Source organism: Colletes latitarsis, chromosome 3 (assembly GCF_051014445.1).
Source record: "Colletes latitarsis isolate SP2378_abdomen chromosome 3, iyColLati1, whole genome shotgun sequence".
Classification (NCBI taxonomy): Eukaryota; Metazoa; Arthropoda; class Insecta; order Hymenoptera; family Colletidae; genus Colletes; species Colletes latitarsis.
The window spans coordinates 34,362,966-34,390,039 of NC_135136.1; the positions used below are offsets into that span (position 1 = coordinate 34,362,966).

Consider the following 27,074-nt stretch of genomic DNA (forward strand, 5'->3'; position numbering starts at 1 on the left):
CTATATTAAACTCGGAATGAAGACTATGATAATTCGGACAGGTTGATCATTCCGCATAGATGGAATCCTAACGAGCTCGCGTACAATTATTATTTTAATAATCTCTCTGAGAGAATCTCAACTGTCTCTGTCGAATGAAGCACGCTAATTTCTTGTTCTGAACGTTATTTGAATTTTTTATTATTGCACAGGTACACTTTGTTCGATCGAAAGAAATTAAGAACGAACATCGTTTTCATTTAAACACGAAGGTCTCAAATGGAACGCAAACGGCAGAAAATTTTCATTTTCTCTGTATTGTTTTCAGAAATGGTTCTTCACAGGTTCGTCCTTCCTCGGAGGCATTTACTCACCGATAAAGACAACTACGACTTATAATAGAAATCCATTCTAGAACTTCCATTTAACTGAAACGTTGAACAATAAATTATACTATTAGAACGACGATATAACTTCGTATTTCATGACTTTTATGAAAAATATAAATATCGATCGTAGCATTGGTTTTGGTTTGGGAATTTGACGGGCATTGTTACGCGAGAGGCTCGTCGCATTTTTCGTTCGAGAAATGCGTTTTGCACGGGTCGAAAAGCTTGCGCTGACAGGGCGATATTTTTCCCCCGAAAGGATTTCCTATCGTGCTTAATTGGCAGCCGATACATCGCGCGCGGCGAACGGCTGTCACAATGGAGGCGAAGCCGCTTGCGTGTACCGAGCGTGTTGCAATTACCGTGACAATTTGCAGGCTCTGTAGCCTGCAGATTGATTCTCAGTCTCACCCGGCAACGATTGAATCGTCACCTCGATAACCGACGCCGGAATTCGCAAACAAACGATTGCTGCGAATAATAAACGGGTTGCTTCGTAGAACGCGTAATAACTTTAATAACTGAATTTAATAGCTAATCACCGATCGATCGTTATCCACCCTTTATAGGATGTAATTAAACGTACAAAACTTACTTGTTCTGTAATAATTTTCGACGAGAACCGACAATATTACCTAATATATTACTCTAATAACTGAATTTAATAGCTAATCATCGATCGATCATTATTTACAGTTCACCGTTTATAGGATGCAATTAAACGTACAAAACTTACTTGTTCTGTAATAATTTTCGACGAGAGCCAACAATATTACTTAATATATTACAGAACATTTAATTCTAATCAGAACAGAAACTAAATATTCTGAAATTTTGTTACATTTTCTTTAGACTGAATAGAAATACAGAGTAATTCTGAAAAATATACGCGTATGATTATCACACCTTCTATTGTTGATTAAATGTTTAGAAATTTTAGAATACTATATAAAAAAATTTGGTAATCTTCTTAACAGTACTAGAATTCAACTGACCTCTGGAAGGAATATTTTACGCGAATTCTATGCACGAAAAATCAGAGTTGAAATTATATGCCCGCTGTACTGGCAATATTCCGAAGAACGAGGTCCGCGTTAACAAAAGGGGACTGTGACCTTCGATCGCGTGCACGTGACCCACAGTTTGTTTAATTAACTAATGAGCCCCGCCCTGCGTCACGAACGGTCCCGTTTTATTAGGTCTGGTGTGCACACAAATGCAATCCACCATGTTGCGTGTGCACGCACCGTCGAGGAGCGTGCACGAACCTATGGGAAAGTCAGAAAGCTGTGACAATCGAGAATTTAGTCACGATTTGCGTTATAAACGAATCGACGATCGTTAAAATCGTTGGACGAAACATTCACTCGTGTATTAAATGGAAACTTTCGTTCGATGATAACCAACATTACTGATTTTAATGCAATAAGCTTTATTTCTAATGTTAAGAGAACTAGGAAAATTTTGTGACAACAATATTGCTCTGAGCACGTGCCCTAAAGTAGACCAGTTAGGACCTAACTGTTGGGTCGTGTTCGAAAGCTCTCGGTTTTGAGTTGTGCCTATTTGGGGTGCCAGGTCCCTCCCATTTCCGGTACGGAAGGTACCAATCATTTTGTGTCAAAACTTTGTCGTCGTGAATATAGTACACGAATACGAAATTATATATTACTCGATAAAAAGTCATACTGTGACATATGTTCGTAACGAACAAAAATTAAAAAATAAATGTTACTTCTGTGTCTTTTACAGAGAAAAAATATCAAATCGTCCTACAATTTCTTCACATAACAAATAGATTATATAAAATAATAATCGTAAGAAGAAAGTTTCTTTATCAGACTTTTGAAAATCGACAAAAAAATTACAGAAGCTACAATATTTATTTAAATCCAAGTTCTTATAATTCTAAAGATAACCAAGGATAAAATTGAAAAGTTTAATTATATAGCGTTTACTTTGAAATATGAAAGAATAACGAAGTTTGGCAAAGACACGACGGCAGTTTGGCGCAAGGAAGGGCGGCTTCCCGGAAATTGGGATTTTTTTCGTGCAATTAAGCAGATCGTCGCGCCAGTACGTGGACGGTTCCAACGCGAGGAAAGTATGTAATTAGGTTAAACGCGACGTAAGAACCTTAAGGCTCTGGCTGGCGCGATAAAACAGCTGCAAACATGGTGCAGCGTGCACTCGTTAGTCCGCAACACTACCGTGAGATATAATGACAGTCACTTTAGATCTGTCGCAAGCAGCCAGAGTGGACTAATCTGAAGTAATAATTTTTCACGCCGGTAGAGCAAGTTTCTCTCTCGTTTACTGGCCTCTTCGCTCTGCGGATAATTTTTTTCCAACCGAAACCCGATGCCTTATCGTCCCGATCGAGTAATTATCGAGGACATTCGTTTACAAAGATTAATCCATCGTTGCCGATTTAACGATAATATAATTGCTGTACCGAATGGGTGCCGTTATTATTCGAGGTACGTCACAATTTTGTTTACCATGAACGAAATTACCAACGTGTCGTAAAATTAAGTTTTAAATTGCTATACAGCTGTTCTATATTAACGCTATAAATAACGCATTACAAATCGTCCACCTTTTTACGGGGGACGACAGCAACGATGCATCGAGGATGATAAATATCAATATCTGACCAGGAAATGGGATCCTCAGGAACGAAAGATCTCTACTATTCTCTAATTTTATCTCGATAGTTCTGTCACAGAGACATTTTAGAATAGAAATTTCGGAGAACGATTTCAGGTCACATATTATATATTTTCGGTAAAGAATTTTTTTCTCGAAAATGCGTAGGATTTCGGGGGTATGTGTAATGACCGAAAATGATTGTAATTGACCCGCACAACTAGAAATAATTTTTTCAGAACGATTTGAAATTTTTTAATTTTGTCGAAAAATTTATCCAATTATTGAATTTTTTGCTCGAAACTGGTTAGGATTTCGAGGGTATGTCTATTCACCAAAAATGATTGTAATTGATCCCCGGAACCGAAAATAATTTTTTTAGAACGTCTTGAAAAATTTTTTTTTCGGCGAAAAATTTAGGCACCTACCCCCTGTCGATTTTTCTTAAAAATTCGTTTTTCATTTTTAATAATTTTATTTGACGCCCTACAGAAAAGTTGTCTAATACTTTTTTGTAGGTACCCATGACCTCTACTTCAGAAAAAAGTTTCATTGAAATATGTTCACTATTGTAGGAGTTATGGCTGTTTGAAAATTGGACCATTTTTGTAGGATTTTTCTCATTTTCCGGGCTCAAGGATCAACTTTTCGAATATTTTTACAATTTCTACATATTCTCCATTAAAATACGCGTAGTTTGCTTTTTTAAACATTAAAATCGTTCAATCCATTCAGATGTTATGACGTTTTAAAAATTTGCATGAAATTTCGGGCAAACATTTCTGGTCAGAAATTATATTTTCGGTGAGAAATTTTTTTCTCGAAAATGCGTAGGATTTCGGGGGTATGTGTAATGACCGAAAATGATTGTAATTGATACCCGGAACTGAAAATAATTTTTTTAGAACGTCTTGAAATTTTTTTTTGCACGAAAAATTTAGGCACCTACCCACTGTCGATTTTTCTTAATAATTCGTTTTTCATTTTTAGTAATTTTGTTTGACACTGTATAGAAAAGTTATTTAATACTTTTTTATAGGTATCGATGGGCTTTACTTCTTCCCAAAGTTTCAATGAAATATATTCACTATTGTAGAAGTTATGGTCATTTGAAAACTGGACTATTTTTATGGGGTTTTTCTCACTTTACGGGGTTAAGGAACAACTTTTCGAATATTTTTGCAATTTCTACATATTCTCCACCAAAATACGCGTAGTTTGCTTTTTGAAACATTAAAATCGGCCAATCCGTTCAGAAGTTATGATGTTTTAAAGATTTTCATGAAATTTAAGGGGAATGAATCAATGGTATGGTCAGACATTGTATTTTCGGTAATGAATTTTTTTCTCGAAAGTGCGTAGGATTTCGGGGGTATGTCTATTGACCAAAAATGATTGTAATTGATCCCTGCAACCAAAAATAATTTTTTTAGAACGATTTGAAATTTTTTTTTTTCGCCGAAAAATTTCTTATTTAAATTCAATAAGTACATAATAAAACGCTTTTTCACAGTAATCACAAGATTATTTACTGAAATTACTTCATCCTTGAATATTAATGCATCGACTGACCTACATGTCAGGTCACTTTTTACCCAATATATTTAATTATGCATAGTATTTATAAAAGAAAGTAGACTGGTTACTATTTCAAAAGAGCAATCAGAACGTCATCTTGTTTGTCCTTTGTGTTACCGTCTTTGATGGTTGCTCGATCGCAAAAGTCGATATCCGGGGACGTAAAATTCAATGGAACGAGCGTAATAAGGAATTTTATTTTTCCCAGCGCCGTCCATTGTCGCTTCTCTACACTTTATTCGCCCTAAAGGAGTGGCGTTTAATAACCAGAGAAATTTTCCTGCGCTTCTCCCCCTCGTCTCTGGGCTTAACCGCGCGACGTTCATCGCGTGCCACCGCCACAACCCTCGACCCGGCCAGGAAAATAAATTCATCCGCGCATAGGTAAGAAAACCGTGTCTCGGAATCGTAATAAAATCCACGGGGTGAATTATGCCCGAGGACGGTGGGTGACACCGGAATAAAGTCGCGACGTTATTCGTCAGAAGAAACTTGGGAACCTAATACGACCGGTTCAGCCGCAGCTTCCCGCGAAAGCCCCGGCGGCAATTTCTTACGGAACCATCTCCGCCGGATGCTTGCGGCTGAGAAGAAAACAATTTGTCAACGAAAATGAATCCGCGAGCCGCGAAAGAATAGAAGATAAATCGCAACGGCGGCGTCGAACGGATGCAAAAATTCACATTTGAATTTATTAAACTGCCGCGGAAGAAATTCTGCTGCAGAATAATATTTATTCGTCAGGATATGCACTTGCAAATTCAATTAAAGAACAATACTTATTTATTTACTATTGTTATTCGATTTACAGATTGAGACTGAATTCGATTTCTAATTTTAGTTCAACAAGTATCGGATACAAAGTTATTTATTTTTTTTGCTATTTGATGATCTGTTCCTTTTTTTTTTAAATAATTATATATGAAAATATTTGTATATGTCGGGGATAAGATTAATAAATATTCTTCTTAACTCAGTATTTACGATCTCAACAAGGTGCATAAGGAAACGTACTATATTCTCGGGGGAAAAGCCTCGAAGGAATTATTGGAGTTTTAACTTTAATGGTTCCGTGAATCGTATGAATCGTTTCGTGGCTCGAATGGGGAACGGCATTAAAAGGAATTTAATTAATACGAAATTTCACAAGTGCCTTTAATCAATACATCCTCCGACACGGTGTTGCGACTTAATTGTCATAACGGCGACTTAACGACTCGCCCATTGCCATACTGTGAATCCTGCAAAGTCGTTAAAATTTCATGACTTCCGGTATTAGTTATGCTGGTCTTTGGCTACGTACGGCGGGAGGAAACTACTGAACATATTGTAACCATTACGGCAACCGATAAAATTATTAGTTGCTCCAACACAAAGGACGACGGTCGAACGGCTGCACTAAACACTGACCATTCTCGTTTGGTCCCGTGCATTTTATGGGATTTAAATTTTGTTCGTTTTACGACTGCTTAAATTTTATGCTCTCATTACATTTATTCTGAATTTTACCTTTTTAAGTAATTCTAGAATAAATCCATACAAGTACAAAAAAACAGTTTTTTCTATTTATTTAATGAATTCTTCTTTGGCTATGCAAGAAAAAATAATTCTAACAAGGGATTTTGATAAAATTTCGCACGATGATAAACTAAAATAGTATATAATCCGTATTTTTTTTTTATCCACCATCGTTCACGTTGAAATCCATTTTTTATTCAGTGTAGTGTTTACTATTTATCGTATAAATGCTGATTTTTTTGTAGTATGGCAGAGCAAACGCAAATTCTGTGAAGCGTAATGGTACGAAACGACTTTTTCGAAATGGCTCGCGAGCTCATCCTCCGCCCACCCGCAACCGATTCAATTTCCTCGTCCGCGAATTAAAGTCATTTCCTGCACATTGTAAAGAGCATTTACGAACGCTGGTAATAACTCGTCGAGAAAGTACGCGCCTGTGGAAAGGTAAATCGGCGTAAAGACACGTTTCAACAATAAAGCGACCATGAAATACGGTATCTTGGGCCCGCAGGGATACATTCGTGGACATGCACGCAGAATGAACACGTATTTATCCGCGAGCAATGATTTAAGCGTCGTCGAACAACATCGGCCGTACCTGACACGTTCGACGACCGTAAAACACCTGGAAAAGGCCCGGAGGAACATGCGAAAAATTGTTGCAGCCAGTAGAGACAGACATGGTTATGAAAGTTTTTTAATGGGTCCGGTGAAACAGTTAAAACGGAATTTTCATAATAAAAGATTCCACGTTACACTATCTGGAAAATAAAAGTTCTAGTTTGGGTACAATTCACAGGTGTAACAGAATCAAATATTCTTTAAAAACTATAACGTTGTAACTATGGAACTTTTAATATAGAAGTTTTAAAATAGCTGTTCTTTTTAATATAATTCTAAAAATATAAAAATTGTTAATTCCACGAAAATAATGACCGTCGTCTGTACAGGTTCAGCTATTTGCTGTTTAATTTGAGTATTAATTAATTCGCGGGCAAACGAATGTACAAGGCGCAATTTCTTTTTATGTTTTCCGAAAAGGGGAATTTATGCAACGCAGAGTTGGCAACCGAGAAAGAAAACGCCGGTTTCGCTGTTGATTAGCTGCCCCGTGGAAAAAAACTTTCATTAGAGGAACAGGAAACTATGTTTCAATTTACGCGAGGGGAAAAATTTCGCTTTTCCATATTTTCCGAAAGCGAGCGAGGCTATTTCGGTTAAGAAAATTTAATGAACTGCGGAAGTAACGTCAGGGGAGTTAAAGAGCTTCGTTCGAGGCAAGAATTTCTATGGGCTTGCGTTGGTGCTCAAAGCTTTAAGCCCGGACGATAATTTGCGCTTTACCGTCACTACGTTTCGCATAATAACGCGATAATTATTTCAATTATCAACAATTATCGCCAATTACAATGTCCAGAAAATTCGATCGGTACTTTTCTATTTCGAAAATTATTAAAATAGAACGAATCTAGGTTTGCTTGATCTAAGATTCGCAACGTTTGAAAGGGAATGCTAAAAGTCCATCGCGAGAAGGAGATAGGAGCTGCGTCTCACGTGGATCGCGTGTCTTTTTTTCGCGCGATCAACGATACGCGAACTCTGCTGACGCGGAAAGCGTAATACTCGGAAGAAAACGTTCGCTCAGGCACTTTTTCCCAGGAACGACGGAGGAGGAGGAGCAATCGCGGCGATCGAAAGCGCGATTTCCGTTCCTTAAGTGCGACGTAAACGCACGCTGATAAAGAGGCGCACGGCGGCTTTATGATTGTCGATATCGCGAAACGACCCACCGGAGAACACGCTGGGTATCGTTCACCAACAAGAAACACGCGCACGTGCGACACAAGAACGTGCAACGAGCACGGCTGTGTACTTTTTCGCCGCGACCAGCTGTGGGAACGACTCGATAATCAGTTCGCGCGAAACGTTCGTCCGGTTCGAGGCTACGGTCAGCCGGAAGTGATCGCGAATTTACGGCAAATTACACGCAACGCCCTCCAAGAGTTCGAAAGCACCGTCCTTCCGCTGGTCACGATCGATAATTACCTCGCTTTTCATCGATTTGTACAGTGGAAGACGAAATATCCAATTTCTAAATATTTATTCAACCCCTTTGTAAGTGAAAATCTTTGTTTAATATGAACGACTACGTTTTTCCTGTTTTAAAGATTGAATAAATGTTTGCAATTTTATCTTCCAGCTGTACAATAACCAAATATCGAGACCTCGAATTTTTAGAAATTTATTCAACCCCTATATGCTTCACGAATTTTTTTAACATGAACGACTACGTGTGTTTTTTTTTTTTAAATTGAATAAACGCTTGCAATTTTATTTTTCAGCTGTACAATAACTAAATATCGAGACCTCGAATTTTTAGAAATTTATTCAACCCCTGTATGCTTCACGGATTTTTTTAACACGAACGACTACGTGTGTTCTTTTTTAAAAATTGAATCAACGCTTGGAATGTTATTTTTCAGCTGTACAATAACTAAATATCGAGACCTCGAATTTCTAGAGATTTATTCAACCCCTTTGCGCTTCAAGAATTTTATTTTAATATGTACGACTACGTTTCTCTCCCCACAAAATGAATAAGTTCTTCTTTTATTTTATTTGTTCATTTTATGGATTCAGTTGAAGCTTGAATCGTGAAGTTTTGACTTTCGATAAATAATACTGAACAAAAGAAAATACTCGACATCTGGTCGTCTCGAAACTCGACCCTTTAATCGTCGAGTAAAATGTCAAAAGTGGGCTCTTGATGGGTTGCTCTTTTTTCGATCTGAACCTCCCGGGTACTCAGACGCGAAATTAATGGATTCCAGGATCGTTGCTGGTGGAGGAGTCCGAAATGCCAAGGTAAGAACGTGACTGTTCGAAAAGGATGCAAATTGCGAGCATTCATCGCGAAATGGGGGGGCCCGGTGGGTTCGGTAACGAGTCGTAGAATTCCGCGTAGGCTGGTCCAGGGATCGTCCAGGGGAGGGAAACGAACGGAAGACGCGTCGCAGATCGGAACGACGCCCCCGTGGCATGCTCTTAAGCTATTTTAATGCGTCCGCTAGATGATTGATTAAATTTCTGCGAGCATCGTCCGCTGTAATTGAATGCACGTCCCGGCGGGTGTCGATTTTTACGGCTCGCTGAGAGAAACCTGCCCCCTCGAGACCCTCGATGATCCCTCCATGAAGATACCGGATCGCAGCCCAACAGCCAGGCGTGCGATTTTGCTCCGTACGTCGCTCGCGCTCACGCTAGTCCTAATCGCTCTCTTCGATCGTGATTCGGTCGCGTCGGACGTTCCGTTCTGTCGTAAAATTAGCGATATGACCGCTTCGGGGACGCTGCACAGCCGTGATCTTTCTGCGTTCGTTTGTTCGGGGCGAAACGATCTGTGGAATGCGCCTTCGACGACCAGAGAGTAGATAGACGCGTCACTTCCGCGTGGGAAAGCGGGCACAGTGATTTCAGTGAGTGCCGGCTCGTGTAACTCGGAGTCGTGATGTAATGGGGAGTTTTTATAACTAATAAGCGTTACAATTGCGAAACAGCGCGGCTGGGAGAACGTTTAGGTTCGAAGAAATTATTAAAAATACTTTTACGGGATTTAAAAAATTTTAACGACAGTTTTTGTAATCTAGATACGTGAAAAATAGATATATTCTCATCGATATTAGAGTTATTTACTATTTTGTAGTTACAGTGACTTCAATTTTTTCGAGGATTGCGATTAAATTCACCGTAAACTAGTACTCAAGAAAATGTAAGTAATCGTATGTAACGAATAGAAACTTTCGATAAAGGAATTTAAAAAGAATCTAGTTACTCCAGTTAACAATGTTCGAGGGCTTTATGAAGCAAATGCCAACTCGCGTAGATTTTACTAAGCGAATGACAGCTTTTATGCGCCAGCCAGCCCCGATTAACCGCAGTTACCTTCTTCATTAAAGATCTATGCTTCTTTTCTTCCGTGGGAGACGTGCGTTCAAAAGCGGCGACATAAAAGCGTCTCGAAAGAAGCCAAACATTTGCGCCAAGGATTAATCGCTATTACGTTCTACCCATGTTGGGACAATTCAGGGAGATATTGAGAGTTTGGCGAAGGGAAGTCATATAAAGTTAATCCTTCGATATTCTATTCCTTCGGAACGATTTAATACTCGCGTACACGTTACGCGAACAATTATTATTAATTAATCTATTTTCTGCACAATAGCGCGAATTTTGCGCGGGCCAAACAGCTATGAATTATATACTCGATAACAACGCGTTCAAATTCTATGCACTTCGTACACCAACACTTTCATACGTCCGTGCAGCGCAAAGACTTTACAACCGAATATATAAACGCACCGACGGGAATCGTTCGTTATAATTTATAACCCGAAAATGATTAATTCGAGCAGAGTTTATAATCCGTGAACGATTAATTCCCAGCAGAATTTATAATACGATAATGAATTACCCCGTCGCGATTTCCAACGCTGAAATGATTAATTCGCGTTCGCCGAAAAATACGAAAATGAAGATAAATATTCCAAATTAGGACGACGTGTCGCGTGTGACGTCCTCGTCGCTCCCACGCGAACCATTAACCCTGCGCGGGCAAAAATAATAATTCCCTCGGTTACGGTGTCATAAATCTGTCGTTTTGCGCGCGACTCGTACGAGAAAGCATCGACGTATTACCGTATCGATTGTCCGCCCTCGAGCGATACTGGACAAACCGCCATTACCTCGCGACCTCTCGTACCCGCGAGTGCCTGATTCACGGAGACCCCGAGTACTCGCGTGGGTGGCTAGCGATGGGAACGATGCTCCGATATTTAATACTCCAATACCTGGGTCGCTTTCAACCCAGCGAAACTGTTTCTGGACGCGTCGTAAGCCGGAAGGCTCGAGTTCACGTTGAGAATTTCTCAATTTCGATATATTATCGTACTATTATCAGCCAAAAGACTTAAATTTTAAATGTTTTTCAACGTTGATATATTACTGTAATATTGCTCCAGAAAACAAAGGCTTAACTTTCTGGATACTTTAATATCTTTATAATTCTTTTACAATTTCTCGATTTCGATATGTTTTCACAGAATTGTACCGTGAGATGTATTTGTATCTCTAGAAGATACAATGGTTATTAAATGAACTATATAGTAATCGATAAATAATACAATTTTGAAATATTGTCTATTTAAAATTAACTGCATATTGTATATTTACAATATTATATTACAGGCTAGTTTTCACGGTAAATTTTTTAATTTGAAGACACGTTATTTGCATACGATAAAATAGTGGAAATGAGATCGATAGAAGCGCCGTTCGGGAGACTTCAACGCGTGGTAGGAATGTACTCGTAATAATTGTAGGTTTTTGAGCTTTGTGAAGTCACTAGACAAATGTTTTATTTTACATAGTAATAATACACATTAGAAGAAATCAGAAGAATATAATATGTCTGGTGTAAATTGTCAAAATTAAGTGAATGTTACAAAACAAGGAAGCAATGGTTCAAATCAGGAAACAGCAAAATCCTCATCCGACTAGAAAACCAGTTTCTCAAATCGACATCGTAGGTCTCGATCTTCCAGAATCTATTTTATTTACAAAGAACGTCCCTACTCGCGAATATCGTAAACGAGACCCTAAAGGGATCTTTCCAGGCTCCGACACGGCGACGAAAGTGGACACTTTGGCGGGTTTATTCACCCCTGAACGAAGACGGAAAAGAACGAAATATAATTGAAAACGAGCAGGGCAAATAAGAAATTCCAGGCACGAGTAACAAGATGGGGGCTGGGTGGTTCGAGGGACGGAGAGGACCGCGAAGCTGGTGGCGTAGAAGGCGCGAAGGAGGGATCGTGAAACCGCAACGCGGGATATTATCGAGCGCGTGCAACGTGCGGTTAGGGCGGCGATGCGGCACCGTCGAGCATAAATCCGCTGATACGACGTGAAAGCCGACGCCGGCATGGGACGGGGGCCTAGGATTTTTCCCCGTGGCTCTGTATCGAGGGGGAGAGGCTGGAGCTAGTTCAAAAGATGTCAGATAAGGTCGATGTTGTGGGTGCGAGGCTCGACGCTGCTGCAGTTGCAACTGCAGCTGCCGCAGAATCGCCGCAGGGGACGACGAGCTGGACGTGACCGGCGATTCGAGCCACGACCGAGCCTCGAAACGCCCGCGAACAATGAACGTTGTTCGACGAACATCGATTCTGCTTACCAGAGAACTGTATCGGATATTGCCCCGATAACTGCAACGAAACGTGGCCGCGGATCGAAGATGGGCAACATTCTTATACAGATAAAAGCTTCGAACGACCAACGAAAGACAAATGACTCGCGATGCACGTTGAATAAAAATTAGAATTTCTGGTATTCACAGATCAAAACTGTATAATACTCTGCAAGCATAACTTGAAATTTGACTCGGTACCTATTTTCCAAAATTCGCTAAAATTTATGAATCGTGTTCAAATTTATTTCCCTCGACCTCTCAAATTCAGAATTAATTTTTCTAGTTCAATAGTGGGCAAATAGCAATCAAAGTGTTGGAACTGTCAAATCTATTTATTATTCAAGTATTATTTATATGAAATTTTTTCCATCTACGAGTAAATATAAGAACGAAATGTCGTATAACAAAAAGTTCAGAAATGGTTTGTCAGTCTGAATCTTTGTTCATTTTTAACTGAATAATTCCACTCTTTCATCAACGCTTCCGAGGTTTCCATTCGAATTGAAATGATCTATTATCAAGTGCACTATTAACGACGATTGAGGCTCCCGGGATGATATCTTACTCATCTTCCGTATGGAATTATTAAATTCTCCGGGCTAGAAACGATCGTTTCGGACCGAAGTTTACCGATAATCGTGATCTACGGCCGCGAAGCGTCGTTATTGGTAGGCGGTCGTCTCGTCGGAACGAGTTTTCTGTCCGATTGCCGCGTTCCGTGTCGCCACGAAATCGTTGCAAGGTGTAATAAAACACCGGAAATTGCTCTTTACCGGAGCCCCTCCCCCTCTTCTGTCCACAGAAAAACTCATTAGCCACCATCGGTTTGATTTCGTGAGCGTCACGCGTTTACGATGGACGATTCCATTGGCCTAAACCCGAATCAACGCTCGACGAAAATATTGGTCCCCAGAACGCATCTTCTCCGACGTCGTCTAGCATAATTACATAGATGTAAATATCTATGATGGAAAAAAATAAAGATCTAGCAATTTACAGGACTCAAAGGAATTTTTTATCGTTCGATTACCTATTGATTTTTGTACAGAGTGAAAAGGACTCAATTTTCGTCACTTTAAAATATCTAAAAATGTTATATAAAGTACAATTGGAGAATCTAATAAATTACAGATATGTACAGAACAGTAAATATTAATTTGAAATTCCTATAAGCACATTAATCTGTTAGATCGTATTTAATAAATTTGTAATTTATAGAAATAGTAGCCATGGTTGCTAATGGCCTTTCAAGTTGAAGCAACCCTAATAAAAATCGAATAAAAGAGAAATATATGTTCTCCTCGTACATGCTGTGTTGCTAAGTTTGTTGTTTGTCTTCTAAGCGTATTCTGGAAATATACGCCACAATTTCGCCGAGATGAAACGTCCCTTTTGTCCGGGCGATCCCATCCGTTAGCTTATTCATGACACACGGAATAGACGAGGGTGGAAAGGCTAGAAAAACTGTCCCACATACAAGGTGAATCGCGAAAGGAATGGACGAACGTCGACAGCGGACAAAAGGGGACGTTCGACTTTTTGCCCCTGCGAAACGTGTTCCTTCGTGGTACGACGCAACGCGGCCACGGAAATTGCGCCCAGATAGAATGATCGCCACTCGCCCCAGCAGAGGGTGGTTGTCAAAGAGATAGCTTACCTTCGAGGTTCGCCATGGAGAACCTATAGCTGTCGATCCTCGGTGTGTTGATGTCCGAGTTGAAAGGCCTGAGGGTCGCTGAGCTCACATTGTCCAGACCCTGAAACATCGATTTATCAGAAAGTTAGAACGACAGTCGCCTTGTTATTTATTTTATATACGAAATAAATATTTCCTCGACGCGTTGCGCCAAAATAACGACCCTTCGAACGTGAATAAAACCACTCCTTGCAATGCAAAATTTATTCGTTATTGTCTCTGCAAATTATCAAGTAAAATTATTTTCGATTGTTAGAAATATTTCTTTCCTCTTTTATTTGTCACGCCCGAAAAACTACTTATTTTTAGTAAAGTCGAAATTTATAAATACTGTTCAGATTTAGTGAAAATTTCTTTAGGTTTCTAGTAAAATCTGTCAGTGTATAAAATTTATACCTTCCATATTTGCTCCACATTCAGAATAATAAATATCTTAAACGGAAATATCGCTCAACGTACGAGAGTCGTCGAAGTTACCGTTTCGAATCGATTCCCTTTCGCGGCGAATCTTTCCCGTCGATCTCCCCAAAATGGCATCGATAATCAAATGCATTACACGACGAGCTGCAGGAAGCTAGGTTGAAATCCCTCTAGAACGGAAATGGCGCTGTTCCTACGTTTCTTACGTCGCCCTCGCCAGAAGCCAGCCGACATAGTCGATCGGTAATCCGTTCGAGATCCTTTTACGATCGCAGCTCGGCTGGAAATGCGATTTGCGCGAGATCCGTGGATTCGTTCACCTAATTTCCTTCGATCGGTCGAGTAATTCCAGACGCGCGACTGGCGGGGATGGTCGGGGATCAATTTCACGGGATCGTTGAGCACGGCGAAAATTCAGAGCGAGATTCGCGCGAAACCATTTCCATGGTGTTGCTCCGCTGTTTTCGCGCGAAATCAGAACTGCCCAGAACGAAACATAGAAGGAAATGGAAAACGGAGAATTGGAATGCATCCATATTTAACGTTGAATTGTTCCTAGAGAATGCGATTCCTGCGCGTTGATTGTCGAGTTTAGAGAAAGAAGAATTCTAGCGAGGAGCAACGATTGAAAATATAAATAATATTAACTGGAAAGCAATATTGCATTTATTTTTTTGTAACGAATAATTATAAAATTCATACTTCCTTTGTTGCTTCTTTCATTATCGTTTGTCAGAGTTAATGGGTTTCTTGATTTATTATTATATTCAGTAATGTTTTATGCATCGAATGTCGAGCCTTCCAAGCGACGGAACCTGTCGTTATAAAGGACGATGCATGATTGATTTCAGTCATCAGCAAGCTTTCGAACCTATATTTATCTGAAATACTAAGAACTGCATCGAATCGAAATACTCGACGCGACAGAATGAAGAAGAAGTTAGAATAACGATAAAGTTCCCTTAAACTTCATCGTGTTCTTTATCAGTACTATAGCTTGGTAACAGGTGGATTTCGAATGGTAAAGTTATTTTATCTCGGCCAATTTATAAGACGAAGAATCTGAGACTGGGGCATTCATAAGGAAAGAAACCGTAAATCCTACAACGAAATATTCGTATTAATAATGGGTCTATTTCTCGCGCGATGAAATATTGAACGTTAACAGTTGTACAAACGTCGCTCCGGTGATTTCAATGCGTGGTAACAGTACTGGCGATAGTTTTAGTACCTTCTTGATAGCTCTTTCAACATTTTGCTTTTCTACCGTTTCGTGTCTTCCTACGTTCTAAAGGAGAATGCAATTTCTACGCTCGATTCACAGAGATATCGTCTATAAAATCTTGACAAACAGATCATTCTTAAGGATAGTTGTAACCACTCTGTTAGAATAACCAGCTCCACGGATTCGATAAATATTTGCTTCCTTTTAAACTATTCGTAGAACTATTATTCAAATAACTAACACGTATTTATATTACAGGCACTTATTTATCGAACTTTGGATTTGAAAATTGAAGTATAGTTACAGTACTTCGTAGGCCGCAATTACTGTAGCTAGTGTATGCATAATACGTTAAAAAAGAATACATGAAAGCTTGTCAAAAGAAGATTGTGGATAGTATCATTCAGTCAAAGTGGACAAATAGAACATTTCATTGGTTTAAAGATAAAACAGTGTAATGACTGCTTCGAAAATGGCAATGACTCTTTTGAACGCAGCGTAAATCCAGCCACGTGTCGTTCGAATACACAAATACGCCAATCGATTATTCATCGATTCGATGTGCAGTCGTTTACCGTTAATGAACGAGAAATGATCGAAGTTTGGGGAATACCGAATATCCGTCCATCAATCATTCACCCATACTATTTTACTAGAGAGTCAGAGACAATATATCTGAATCGAATTCAGATTTATGGATCAGAATTTATGAAAGAGTCGTTTCACAGTTGATCAAGATCGTGTGTCGTATGAACTAATGACAGATAGCATTTCTACCGTATAAATATAGTTAGCGAACAAATGTATTTAGGGTACATTTAAAGGTTTGACTGGACAGAATGGTTGCTTTCGACAATTGGAAACAACAAAGATGGATCGAATTTCGTTCTCTGGTGAAAACCTAAGGAAGTATGTGGATGGAGGGTCGCTCTAATTAAATAAGAATGAGAAACTATGTGTGTGAGTGAAAGAGGAAGACAAATAGGTTTCATTAGAAACTTTGACTATGCTTCTGCGGGTCCAAACATCCCTGTTCTTCTAACGGAAATAAAACACGATGACAGTTGTAGCGGAGAAGCGACCAATATTTCAATTAGTCAGTTATTATTGAATATAACAGAGGGAAAGTATTACTATCAGCCATTGAAACGAAATTCGGCTTCTTTTTCGATCGTATTTTGTGCCCAGTCAACATCTACAAAACCGATTAATTCTCGTTGACTGTGTACCCAAATTTCGACAGCTAGTTTAACCGGCTTAATTAAAATCGTGTTAGTCTCGCTAAATGGAGGCTAACAGACTATCAAAGCAAACGAAATTTCATGAAATAATAATTGTCGGTACTGTCAAAGACATTTAATGGAATTGTAATGAACAAAATTACTCGAATAATTAACTTACTGGTAGTAATGTTTTGATAAACAGTGCTGAAACGCGTATTGAAAATACTTAAATTTTAAATGCGTGCAGTTCCGAAATGACTAATGTTTTATTAATTATTGAGCCATTGTTAGAAGCGGCAAAGCCTTCCCTTTAAAATGGCTTTTGGTTTTTGTCGATCCGACTTTCCGTTTTGAAGATATCATCGTGTAAAGACAATCGTAATTTTTAAAATTCCGCTACGTCTTACTCTCCGCCTAACGAAAGCCTATTAACGCATATTAAAAATACTAAAAACTTTAGATGCGTGCAGTTCCGAAACTACTAGTGTTTTATTAATTATTAAGCCATCGTTAGAAGCGGCAAAGCCTCCCCTTTAAAATGGCTTTTGGTTTTTGTCGATCGGACTATCCGTTTTCGAGATATCGTAATTTATGTAAAAGGGTATTTTTCTTAATTTGACTACCTCTGTCTTCGTCTGACGCGTCGCGCCGGACCTCTCTTTTTTCGTACGTGACTCGTGGCCGAGTGACCTAGTTCCGGGCGTAGTATTTCCAAGAATTTACTACGCACTGTTTACTATTTTCTTGAATGAACTCGCACGCGCACAACAAACCGTAAACAAACTCTATCTCCGAAACTAGCTATCGCATCGATGCGAAACTAAAAACGCTATATCTCCGGAACTAATTAAGCTATCGACTCGTACAAACGCTCATTTTAAAGGGCTTTTCATCCTCTATCTGATGAGCATACTTACTACTATAATTTATGCTATCTTCTATGTTTATTTTGACATTTACTTTGACGCTCGACTTGAAACAAAAATTGTCATATCTCCGGAACTAATTACGCTATCGACTTGAAACAAATTTCATTTTAAAGGGCTTTTCATCCTCTAACATATGAACGTAACAACTATTATAATTTATACTATCTTCTATGTTTATTTTCACATTTACTTTGATGCTATGTTCTCATTGAAGTTTCAACAATTCCTATCGGTATTGTAGACGTTAATTGAGTGCTATCTGACTAACTTATTGAGTATTAAGTCATTGTATCTTAGCACTATTATTCTTTTGTCACAAATTTGTATGGATATATGTATATTGGTCATTGTTTGGCTTTATATATCAGAAGTGTTCCATTACAAAATTTTAATCTCTATCTAAAATCCTTTTCTAGTATAATTAGTTCATAGTACTGTAGTTCCGTGGGCTAATGACCAAATTGTTTTGGTTTTACTTTGCAGATAAGAGTTACCGGCAAGAGTGAATTGCGTCATAGATCTTTCTCCCGGTGAGAATATTTTTTAGTCGTTTGTGAAGGACCACGAGTAAAAGATATGTCTTCCTCTAAAATAAAGTATAAAACTAAAAAGAAAATGCTAATTATTTATTACTAAAACACTCATATCCTAAAACGTTGATGCTATTAAACTCGTAAACAAATACATGTATATATGTTGGCCTCTGTTTTGTTTTATATATCAAAAATGATTCATCAAAAAACCATGAAATTTTGCAGACTCGTATATATTCAATCTTTGATAAAATTTTCTATTATATTAACGTATATTCGAACCTCGGAAGTTTATCCAACAAATTTATCGATGATACCGAGAGATATTGAAATCTTCCCACAAACAGAAGTTCTAATCGTTCCAAAATCAGGACGTTTCCTAGTACCTGTGTCCTTTAACAGCGTTACAAGGCTTTTCGAGTCTCACTAGAGCGGCTAAGGAAGGCGTTTTGAAAAATCTCGTCCGCGCTGGAACCAGGCGAACGCTTCTCTCGCGGTGGCGCACACAGCCAGCGGACTTCCGCGTTTTGAACCATTAGCCGTAAATAATGCGAGAGCCGAGCTGCCCGCTCGGCCGTGTGTGTACATGCGGCGTTCTACGGCGGTTAATCAAGCAACAGCTCCGCGCACAAAACGTTCCGAGCGTACGGGAGAAAACTGGGCTCGCCGTGTGTACGCCGTGTACACGTTCCGTTGCGCCCGATAGATCGCTGCCACTCCTCTCCCCCTCGCTCCTCGGCCTAGTTCTCTGTGTAGTCCGAGGCACATGGGACCCCATGACACGTACTATCGGTTGGAAGCGCGCGGATGGGCCACGATAGGGTGAAGTTACTCTGCCTTGGCCACCACTTACAATCTCCACGCGAAGAACAAACGATTTTCATCGATTCTCGGTGACTTTCCATTCACGACGCTGTGGTGAAACAATTTTTCTTACGACATATTTGGATGGTATCATCGAACCGATTTCCCTTTATCACGAAAATAAAAATTCCAAGAAAACGTGTTTTTTTTAAATTTTTCACAGAATTAAAATTCAATGTGTTTTGTTATTTTATTTTTAAGCTTGAATGACGCAAGAGACACGAGAAAATCGATATTTGAATTTTACAGTATTTTCGATTATTTATTTAACATTTAAATCCTTACTGAACAGAACGAAGTTTGATGTGTCTATTTTAGATAAGCAGAATTCCAAAGAATACATATACAAAATTGTCCAACGTGTCTCGGCTGCACACATCTTATTTGTAAAAGCAAGTTTCGCGTTAAAGTTTGCATTCCTCAATCCCAATGCATCAAAGCTAGAAACTATGTAGAAATGCAATTAAATCGCCCGGTTTTGATCCACAAGATTATTTCACCGACTCGTCATGCCTCGGGGACGACTCATTTTATCCAAGCGGCAGTAAATTTTGTAATAAACGAACCATGAGAGGAAGAAGTTTCTATGTAGCAACATTCTTCAGCGACTGGTTGCAAATTAAATATTAATCGCAGGTAGCAAAGAACTCGTTTCGATGACCGAGCGCTGTACCGCGTGGACGATTGATAAAACTTTTAAAAACTAAATCCATAAAAATGTGTTCTCCATAAAAATAGTACGTTCATTTTCGAGTTCAGTGAGTGCATCAGGCTCGATAAATCGGGGTTTATGTACTTGAGAACACAGAGGGACGCGCATTACACGGCAGTATCGACGGTCCTCCCGATGGGCCGTGCGGCGGTGTGGGTGTGAATGTGGTGAACGACCCGGTAACCACCATTCGGCCAACAGGCACAACAGTTAGATTCGAGCGGATAAGTCGACTCTTCCTGTAATGCGAAACTCGTGGATGTTATGTCCGCCGTATCTCGTGCGCATTGTCACGGATATTTAGCCGTGTTATTGACGTGCACGCGGCAGATAGATCCGAACGATAGAACGAATTTCTCGAGGAATTCTATTGGCGAAACACTCGTCGAGACGTTAATCGATTCGTGAGCAATTTTCGAATGGCGTGTGCGGGACGAACGTAACCGGTAGATTTCATTTCAAGAAAAGAAGGAGTCGTTTTGGACTGGATCGTAATCACTTTTCAGTGTTTGAATTATCTAGAGAAAACACGAGGAACGATTCGCGTGATCCTTTCTTTCTAGGAACCACGATCAAAGTTTTTGTACTTAAGATAGCAAGGGAACATCGATTAACTTTTAATTGTCAAGTTAATGGTTTTAGCGATGTTCGTCGTGTGGTTAAAAGTTGTGTAATTTGTTTCATTTTGATTTGTTAGTCGTTAAGGAAAGTTGTGTTGAATGAGAATGGATGGTAAGCGTTGTCAACGATGTTCCAGAGGATACCAAAAACTGTGGGTACCAAGTTAATAATCAATATTGACCGACGCCACGTAACTTTCAGAAATAACAGCAGTTTGACTGCGAAATCTCCGCTCGAACGAAAGTTTCGGTTGTTTTACTACGGACCACCCCTGGTAGATAATTGGAAATATTGAACACTTTGCTATCGTTGAAATCAAGTGTCCGGAGATCAATTTATTCCTACAGAGATGTCTAGTTTACGTTGAAACATTAATTCGAGTAATATGTAAGCTCAATTATTGTAGGAAAAAATAAAATTTAAGAAAAGACACATTATAACAGAACAACTTATAACAGATGCCACAATTTTCACTAAGTAGCTAAAAAAATTAATTCTCAAAATTGAATTTTAAGGAAAACTTGAATTTCAACGATGCAAGAATGAATGCGTTAACAGGTGATTCACCCCTATTATTTGCGATGTCACAAATAACTTTAGCAGTCTTTTGGGTACTCGGGTGTTCCCAAAATGCCCTGCTTTCGTTATCAAAAGTTTGAGCACGTTTACGAGCGTGGTGGGCGCGATGATTCCATCGTAACGCGTTTAAGCAAAAGGTCGCTCGACGCACTTAAAGCAACCCTGAAGAACGTTCTCGAGTTCGCGGCGCCTGAAGAAGTTGTTCCGCCGATGATGCAATAATTTCTGCCGCGGCTCCGGGGCGCGGCGTTAAATTTTTCATGGCCACGAGGTCTCTTTCGGGCGGCGAACCGCGCCGAGCGAAATGAAAAGAGCAGAAAAGCTCGCACTCGCCGAGTGTCGGTTTACTCGAGGAAAGAGTGGAGTTTACTCTCGACTCTGCTCGACTCGACTCCCGGTTCCTCGGCCTTTCACGCCGCCCTCGAGAGGGCTCGCGTTTTCCCAGGCAAAAGGCAAAGGAGGCACCCGGAGGCTGACGCCAATTTATTTGCCGCGAGGCCTCTCTCTCGCCGGAGCTTTATTGCTCGGCGATAAAGCCGCGCAGAAAATCGAGCTTCTCCCGATTCGGCTAACGAAGCTCGCTGATATTTCAACTAGGCGTGCAACTTCCGTGTTTTCTCGCGGAAGAATTCGGAACGCGAGAGACGAACTAGCTAGAGAGCTCTAAAAATAAAAATATATTTTTGTTGAATATTTATTCGCTAAATAAATACGACAGAGCTTCGACCTAAGTATGTATTTAATTAATGTAGTTTTACAAAACGAAAATGCTGTTCTCAGCTTGACGGTTTTTTGCTAACTGAGCTCAGGAAAGAAAAACGAGATGTTCAGGAGATCCAATAAACGAGTGTCCTCCTCAGGTAGTACTGCACCAATGGATACAAATTTTCGTTAAAAATACATGCATGAAAATTCTCAACAATTTTTTTTCTTTTCAATTAGTTTGAAGTCTCGACTGTAATTATAAAAATTTTCAGAGTTTCCTAGCTTCGATAAAATTCGTATATATGGAAGCAACGTTGCAAATAGAATGAATGGCTCTATGGTGCATAGACTTACAGGCCTAAATAAGAAACATGTCCCTCGGGGGACAGCGACGAAATTTGTCTCGACGAGGCGACGGATCTGTCACTCGTAGAAGGGTGAAAGAACTCGCAGGGAAATGCAGGTGTCACCCGTGTGTGGACGACGTGACAGCCAATATATTAAAAGCTACGAGACGTTGATTCCAGCAACCTCTGCCAATAATCGAAATGAAAAGAAAACTGGCTGGAATCTATGCCAAACGAGGATCCGAGAGGAAACTGCGTCGAAAATACGAGTCGATTACTAATAAACTTTAGACTTTCGTAGTTTTCGGGCAAAACAAGGATCAAGGGTTGAAATAAAAAGATGGGGGAGTCACGTTTCGTGGAAAGTCTGACGTACGACACTGTTCAAAGCCAGCAGGAGTAGGGGTAAAAGGTACCTCGAGTGTATTTAATCCTCTTCTTGGCTCCGAATACGGAGACACTGGACGAGTGAGAAAAATACGTGATTTGTCTCCGTCCCCAAGAATCCCCCAACCCCTCTGGCTGTCGTAGACGCGTTTCGTGCCAAGACACTGTTTCCTGTCGTTCCTCGAGTAACGAAGTTACTGCGGCGACGTACGAATCTTTGTATCGAGTTTTGCAGTGCCTTCGAACGACACATTTTTCAAATACAATGCGATCCGCTGCAAGGCGTACCATCGGTAAAGGAAATATTCCGAAAACGCGAAATCGATTTAATTTTGCTATTCCAGGGAAAGAAACGTTCGCGTAATAAAAATATCATGTTGTTCTTCGAACGTTTTACGTAATGAGTATCTCGAAAATGTGGAGAGACGTGGGAAACGTATGAGAAATAAATTAACTCCCGTTTTCTGATAGTTGTTTTCAGTTTTAAATATTGACCCAATGTATGCTTTATTTGGACGGTAATATAAAACGAAACATGCCCTGTGCGATTCACATTAAAAATATAAATAAAGTAGAAAGAATAAAATTATAAAAAAGCGAGAAACTAGAATTAAAATATCGAATGGTAATTTAGGAAATTTTCAATTTTTCCCAATGTTCCGAGGAATAAATATTGAAAATATGAAATATATATTTTTCTTGAGTTTATTACTTAATTTTTGACAGCCACCAGTTAGCAAATAATTTATGAAACTAATAAGAAAGTAGAATAGTAACACCTGTCGAACTATAGTACGTATGGAAATCGAAATCGACAACGTCAAAAAGATACGTTCGAAGTAAAAACTAGACTGTCGTCGCCGAACAGGTAAAACGTGTCTGATTTTATAACTTTATTAATATACATTGATTGTGCATTATGGATTTCGATTTAAAACCTACGCAAGTAAATGTTGCTCTTTAGAAAGCTTCCAATCGCGATTATGGCGATTCGAATTTATTTCATCGCAAATGCCAACGGACATAAATTAAAAATTTTTTTATTAAGTAGAAGAGAAAGGAAACTAATAAATTACTACTGACAAACGTGAAGAATAGAGACAAAAAAAGCAACGTACGTGCTGTTCGATTCTTATTATACAATCCCTTTATTATACAACTGTATTTTATAACTATGATGCACGAAGGAAAAGGAAAGTAATAAATTGCTAATAGCAAAAATGTTTGTATCGTAAAACAAGAGGCTAAACCAATTATGTAATTTGATATAGGAAAAAAGAAAACAAGGTACTGATAACAAAATATGTACAGAAAATATGAGCATACTAGGTCCTGCTTATTCAAGAAAATAATGAAAACGCATCACTAGAAGTTATTATAGGATCTGTTGGTGCACGAAAAATGGGAAGTAATAAATTACAATTAACAACATCTGCGTACCGAGAATATTCTACGCGTAAATCCTGAAATGTCAATATGTCTGGTGTGCCATTTACCAACAAAATCAGCGAAAATATTTACGAAAGTAGCAATCTGTTATCCGATTATGTATTCCTCGTATTTATTAATGCGCTGAGAAACAAAGCTAATAATAAATTTATATTGGTAAAAGCATAGCATGCACAATGCCCTAGTGTGTTAAAACTCTGAACGTACCAATTTGTTATTTTATTCTCATCAGACGATTTTAACATTCCTCAATCTTCTTGTCTCTTAATATAAGACAAACGAACTAATAATAAACAAGTGAATCCCAAAATGAGAATTTGTTTATCTAATTCCTTAGTATAGTATATAGAAGAATATCCTAGTTGTCGATTCGATTTACCCATAAAATTATCGAGTAACGTTATGGAACTAATCAATTCGCTGTCTAATCGTTATTACAAAACCAGTTGGCGCGTGTACGAAAAATGAAAAGCAATAAATAGCTGTTGACGAAAGCTGTGTACCACGAATATTCAAACGGTAAATCCCGGAACGTCGATATACCAGGTGTCGTTTACCGCCAGGAGCGTTGAAAACGCTCGGATCGGCGAGCGAGAGACAAAAAGATCCAATCAATTTGCTGTCCGACGGAATTCCATTTCTTACGATCACCGGTTCCCCGGCGAGTCCAAAGTGTCTCTTTCATTCAGAACAACTTTCCGTGAGATGGTCGGTTATTACGTGGAATAGAGTGTTTTAAATACGGAAACCGGTTCGGAAAACACAATCCTACGCGCTTGTAGAGGAAGCGAGCTACAATTTCTCGGAACCCGTTCCACCTGAAAGACCACGGTTAAGCCGAGCCGTCCTAATACATGCATAATTTCTTCTTCCATTCCGTGCAACCTTCCTCTTACGCTCGTCTCCCCCCTTACCGTGTCCTTTATCCTCTAACCGGGACCGTTTTCGGGAAGCCTAAGAACCCGTGTCCGGCAATCCGCGTAATCAAATGTAAATTCTTCCTGCGAGCGATACTCACGTCGTCCTGCGCCTTGTGGCTTTTCCAGCGGAAAAACCTGTCCATTTGGCGGCCTGGGAAGCCTCGTACAGGCTCCTGGTAATCTTCTCCGACAGCGTTTCACAGCATCCCGTCAGAAAGTCCCCTCGAAGGCGTTCGCGATCGCGTTTCTTTCAACTTTGTCGCGAGGACGGTGGGACGCGTGTAGACTTCCGGTCCCATGACTCACGGAAGGATATACCTTCGAAAGAGAGACTCTCCGGAGAAGCCTGCAAACTCTCGTATCATCGTAAACGGTCTCGTGGAATCACCTTCCGATTCTCGTGAACGCTTCATTCGATTAGCAAATGGATCTGGCCACCCTCGCGCGGATCAAAGTCAACGCCGTTTGAACCCGATGACAGTCCTTGAACTCGCTCGAACGACCGCTTAATGACAGTCATCGCGCGGATCAACCGGCCGTCATCGTCCTCCGGGCTCCTCTCCCGTGACCGCGACGACCGAATCATAGACAGCTTCCTTTTGCACGTGATCTACGAGCTTCCAACCGGAATCGATCGACGGATTGAGATGTACTCTACGACCGTTCGTGGTGATCTACTTAAGCAGTGGTACAAACAACTGGAAAGTTTCCTCTGGTCGATGGAGGATATTTTAGCTACCTCAAGCTCTCATTGAAAATGGTACCTTGCATTCGAGCTACTGTAGCAGAATATTGTCGAGTGCGAGATGCAAAGTAGAAGAAGATTCTTGGGAGAAGTCCTTGGATCTGGCGATCTATAGATCTGTCATTGAAAGTTCCGTCATTTCTCTCACTAATCGTACAACGAAATATTGCCAGTCGTCACTTTTGAACGAGAGAATCTTGGAACTTAGCTATGACCTAACTGAGGCTCTCGTAATTTTGCCATCGAAAATGGTACTTTGCAATTTTTAAGTATTCGTCTCAGTAATCGTATGTCAAAATATCGTCAGTCGTCACTTTTGAACAGTTTGCAACCCAAAAGAGGTCCTTGGATGAACGCGCGGGAGTATTCACGGAAGATTTCTCGTAGCGTCGATGGTCGAGCGCGACGGAAACTGGCTGGTCCCGATCGCGGTTGAATCACGGTCGAGGTTCATGGTGAACACGGACGTGCTGCCGTGATCGCGACTGGCGTGGTATTGCGGGTACTGGATGCTGATCCGCGAGGGATTCAACGTGGAGCCGGTCGGTACTCGGTTCCCCGCCCTCTCGATTCCCTCCTCCGCGATACGGACGAACGAGAGGAGCAACGACTGTCTCTCTTGCACTCGCGCCACCTCCGTTCCGTGTTTCTCCTTCCCCGTGATTCCGCGTCCGGCACGCGCATGTGCGGCTATCGATTCCGCCGGTTCCCGCAGGAACACAGGACTACAACGGTGCTTTTCCTGCGCAATGCCGCGAGGAGACCATCCGGAGTCCTGCGAGGCGACTGCGGACAGAACCACCGAACTGGGACTTCCTGGTGGTGGGTGTCTCTTCGCCACCCCCAGAGATCCTTCGATCGAACGCGGTCAAACTGATTTTTCGATTAAATCAGTCGTCCATCGACACCATAATAATCCTTTGGAGTCTCGAGACATATTTAGTACTTTGTTTCAGAAATTTTTTCAGTAGAAATTTAGGACATGATATTGACAGAATGTCCCCTGGATTAAATGCCCAATTTTTCCTGTGGAAGTATACAGTGATGATTCGTAAAATGAACGCTCCGGGATTGACGTGTTCGTCTTTCGTACAGCGGAAGCGAAATTCGACACCAGATGTTTGTATCCTGCGATATCTGCTGGTGTCGAATTTCCTTTAGTTGGGAGAAATGTTCAACTTACGAATCATGTATGGAATCGTTACTGTACTCGCGAAAGCTTCTACAGTAACGAGAATATACGATTGAATCGAAATAATCTAGGCTTATATTTGTTTGTTTTACGATCCTATATTCATATCAAAAATATCTCGCTATATTTTGGATGATATATGTATATAAATATTCTGTAGGAGTTTT

At 40.0% G+C, this 27,074-nt stretch overlaps 1 protein-coding gene across 5 annotated transcripts in view; it reads right to left on the reverse strand.

Annotated features, from left to right (window-relative positions):
- Positions 1-27,074, reverse strand: part of LOC143340235 (uncharacterized) — a 230,975-nt gene that overhangs the window by 25,770 nt on the left and 178,131 nt on the right. For 4 of the 5 annotated variants that reach the window (XM_076761946.1, XM_076761947.1, XM_076761944.1 and 1 more), the window contains one exon: positions 14,018-14,117. In XM_076761946.1, the coding sequence (XP_076618061.1) occupies positions 14,018-14,117 (100 nt within the window). Of the gene's footprint in view, positions 1-14,017; positions 14,118-25,068; positions 25,308-27,074 lie in introns of those variants that run through there. The other variant, XM_076761948.1, reaches the window with a different exon arrangement.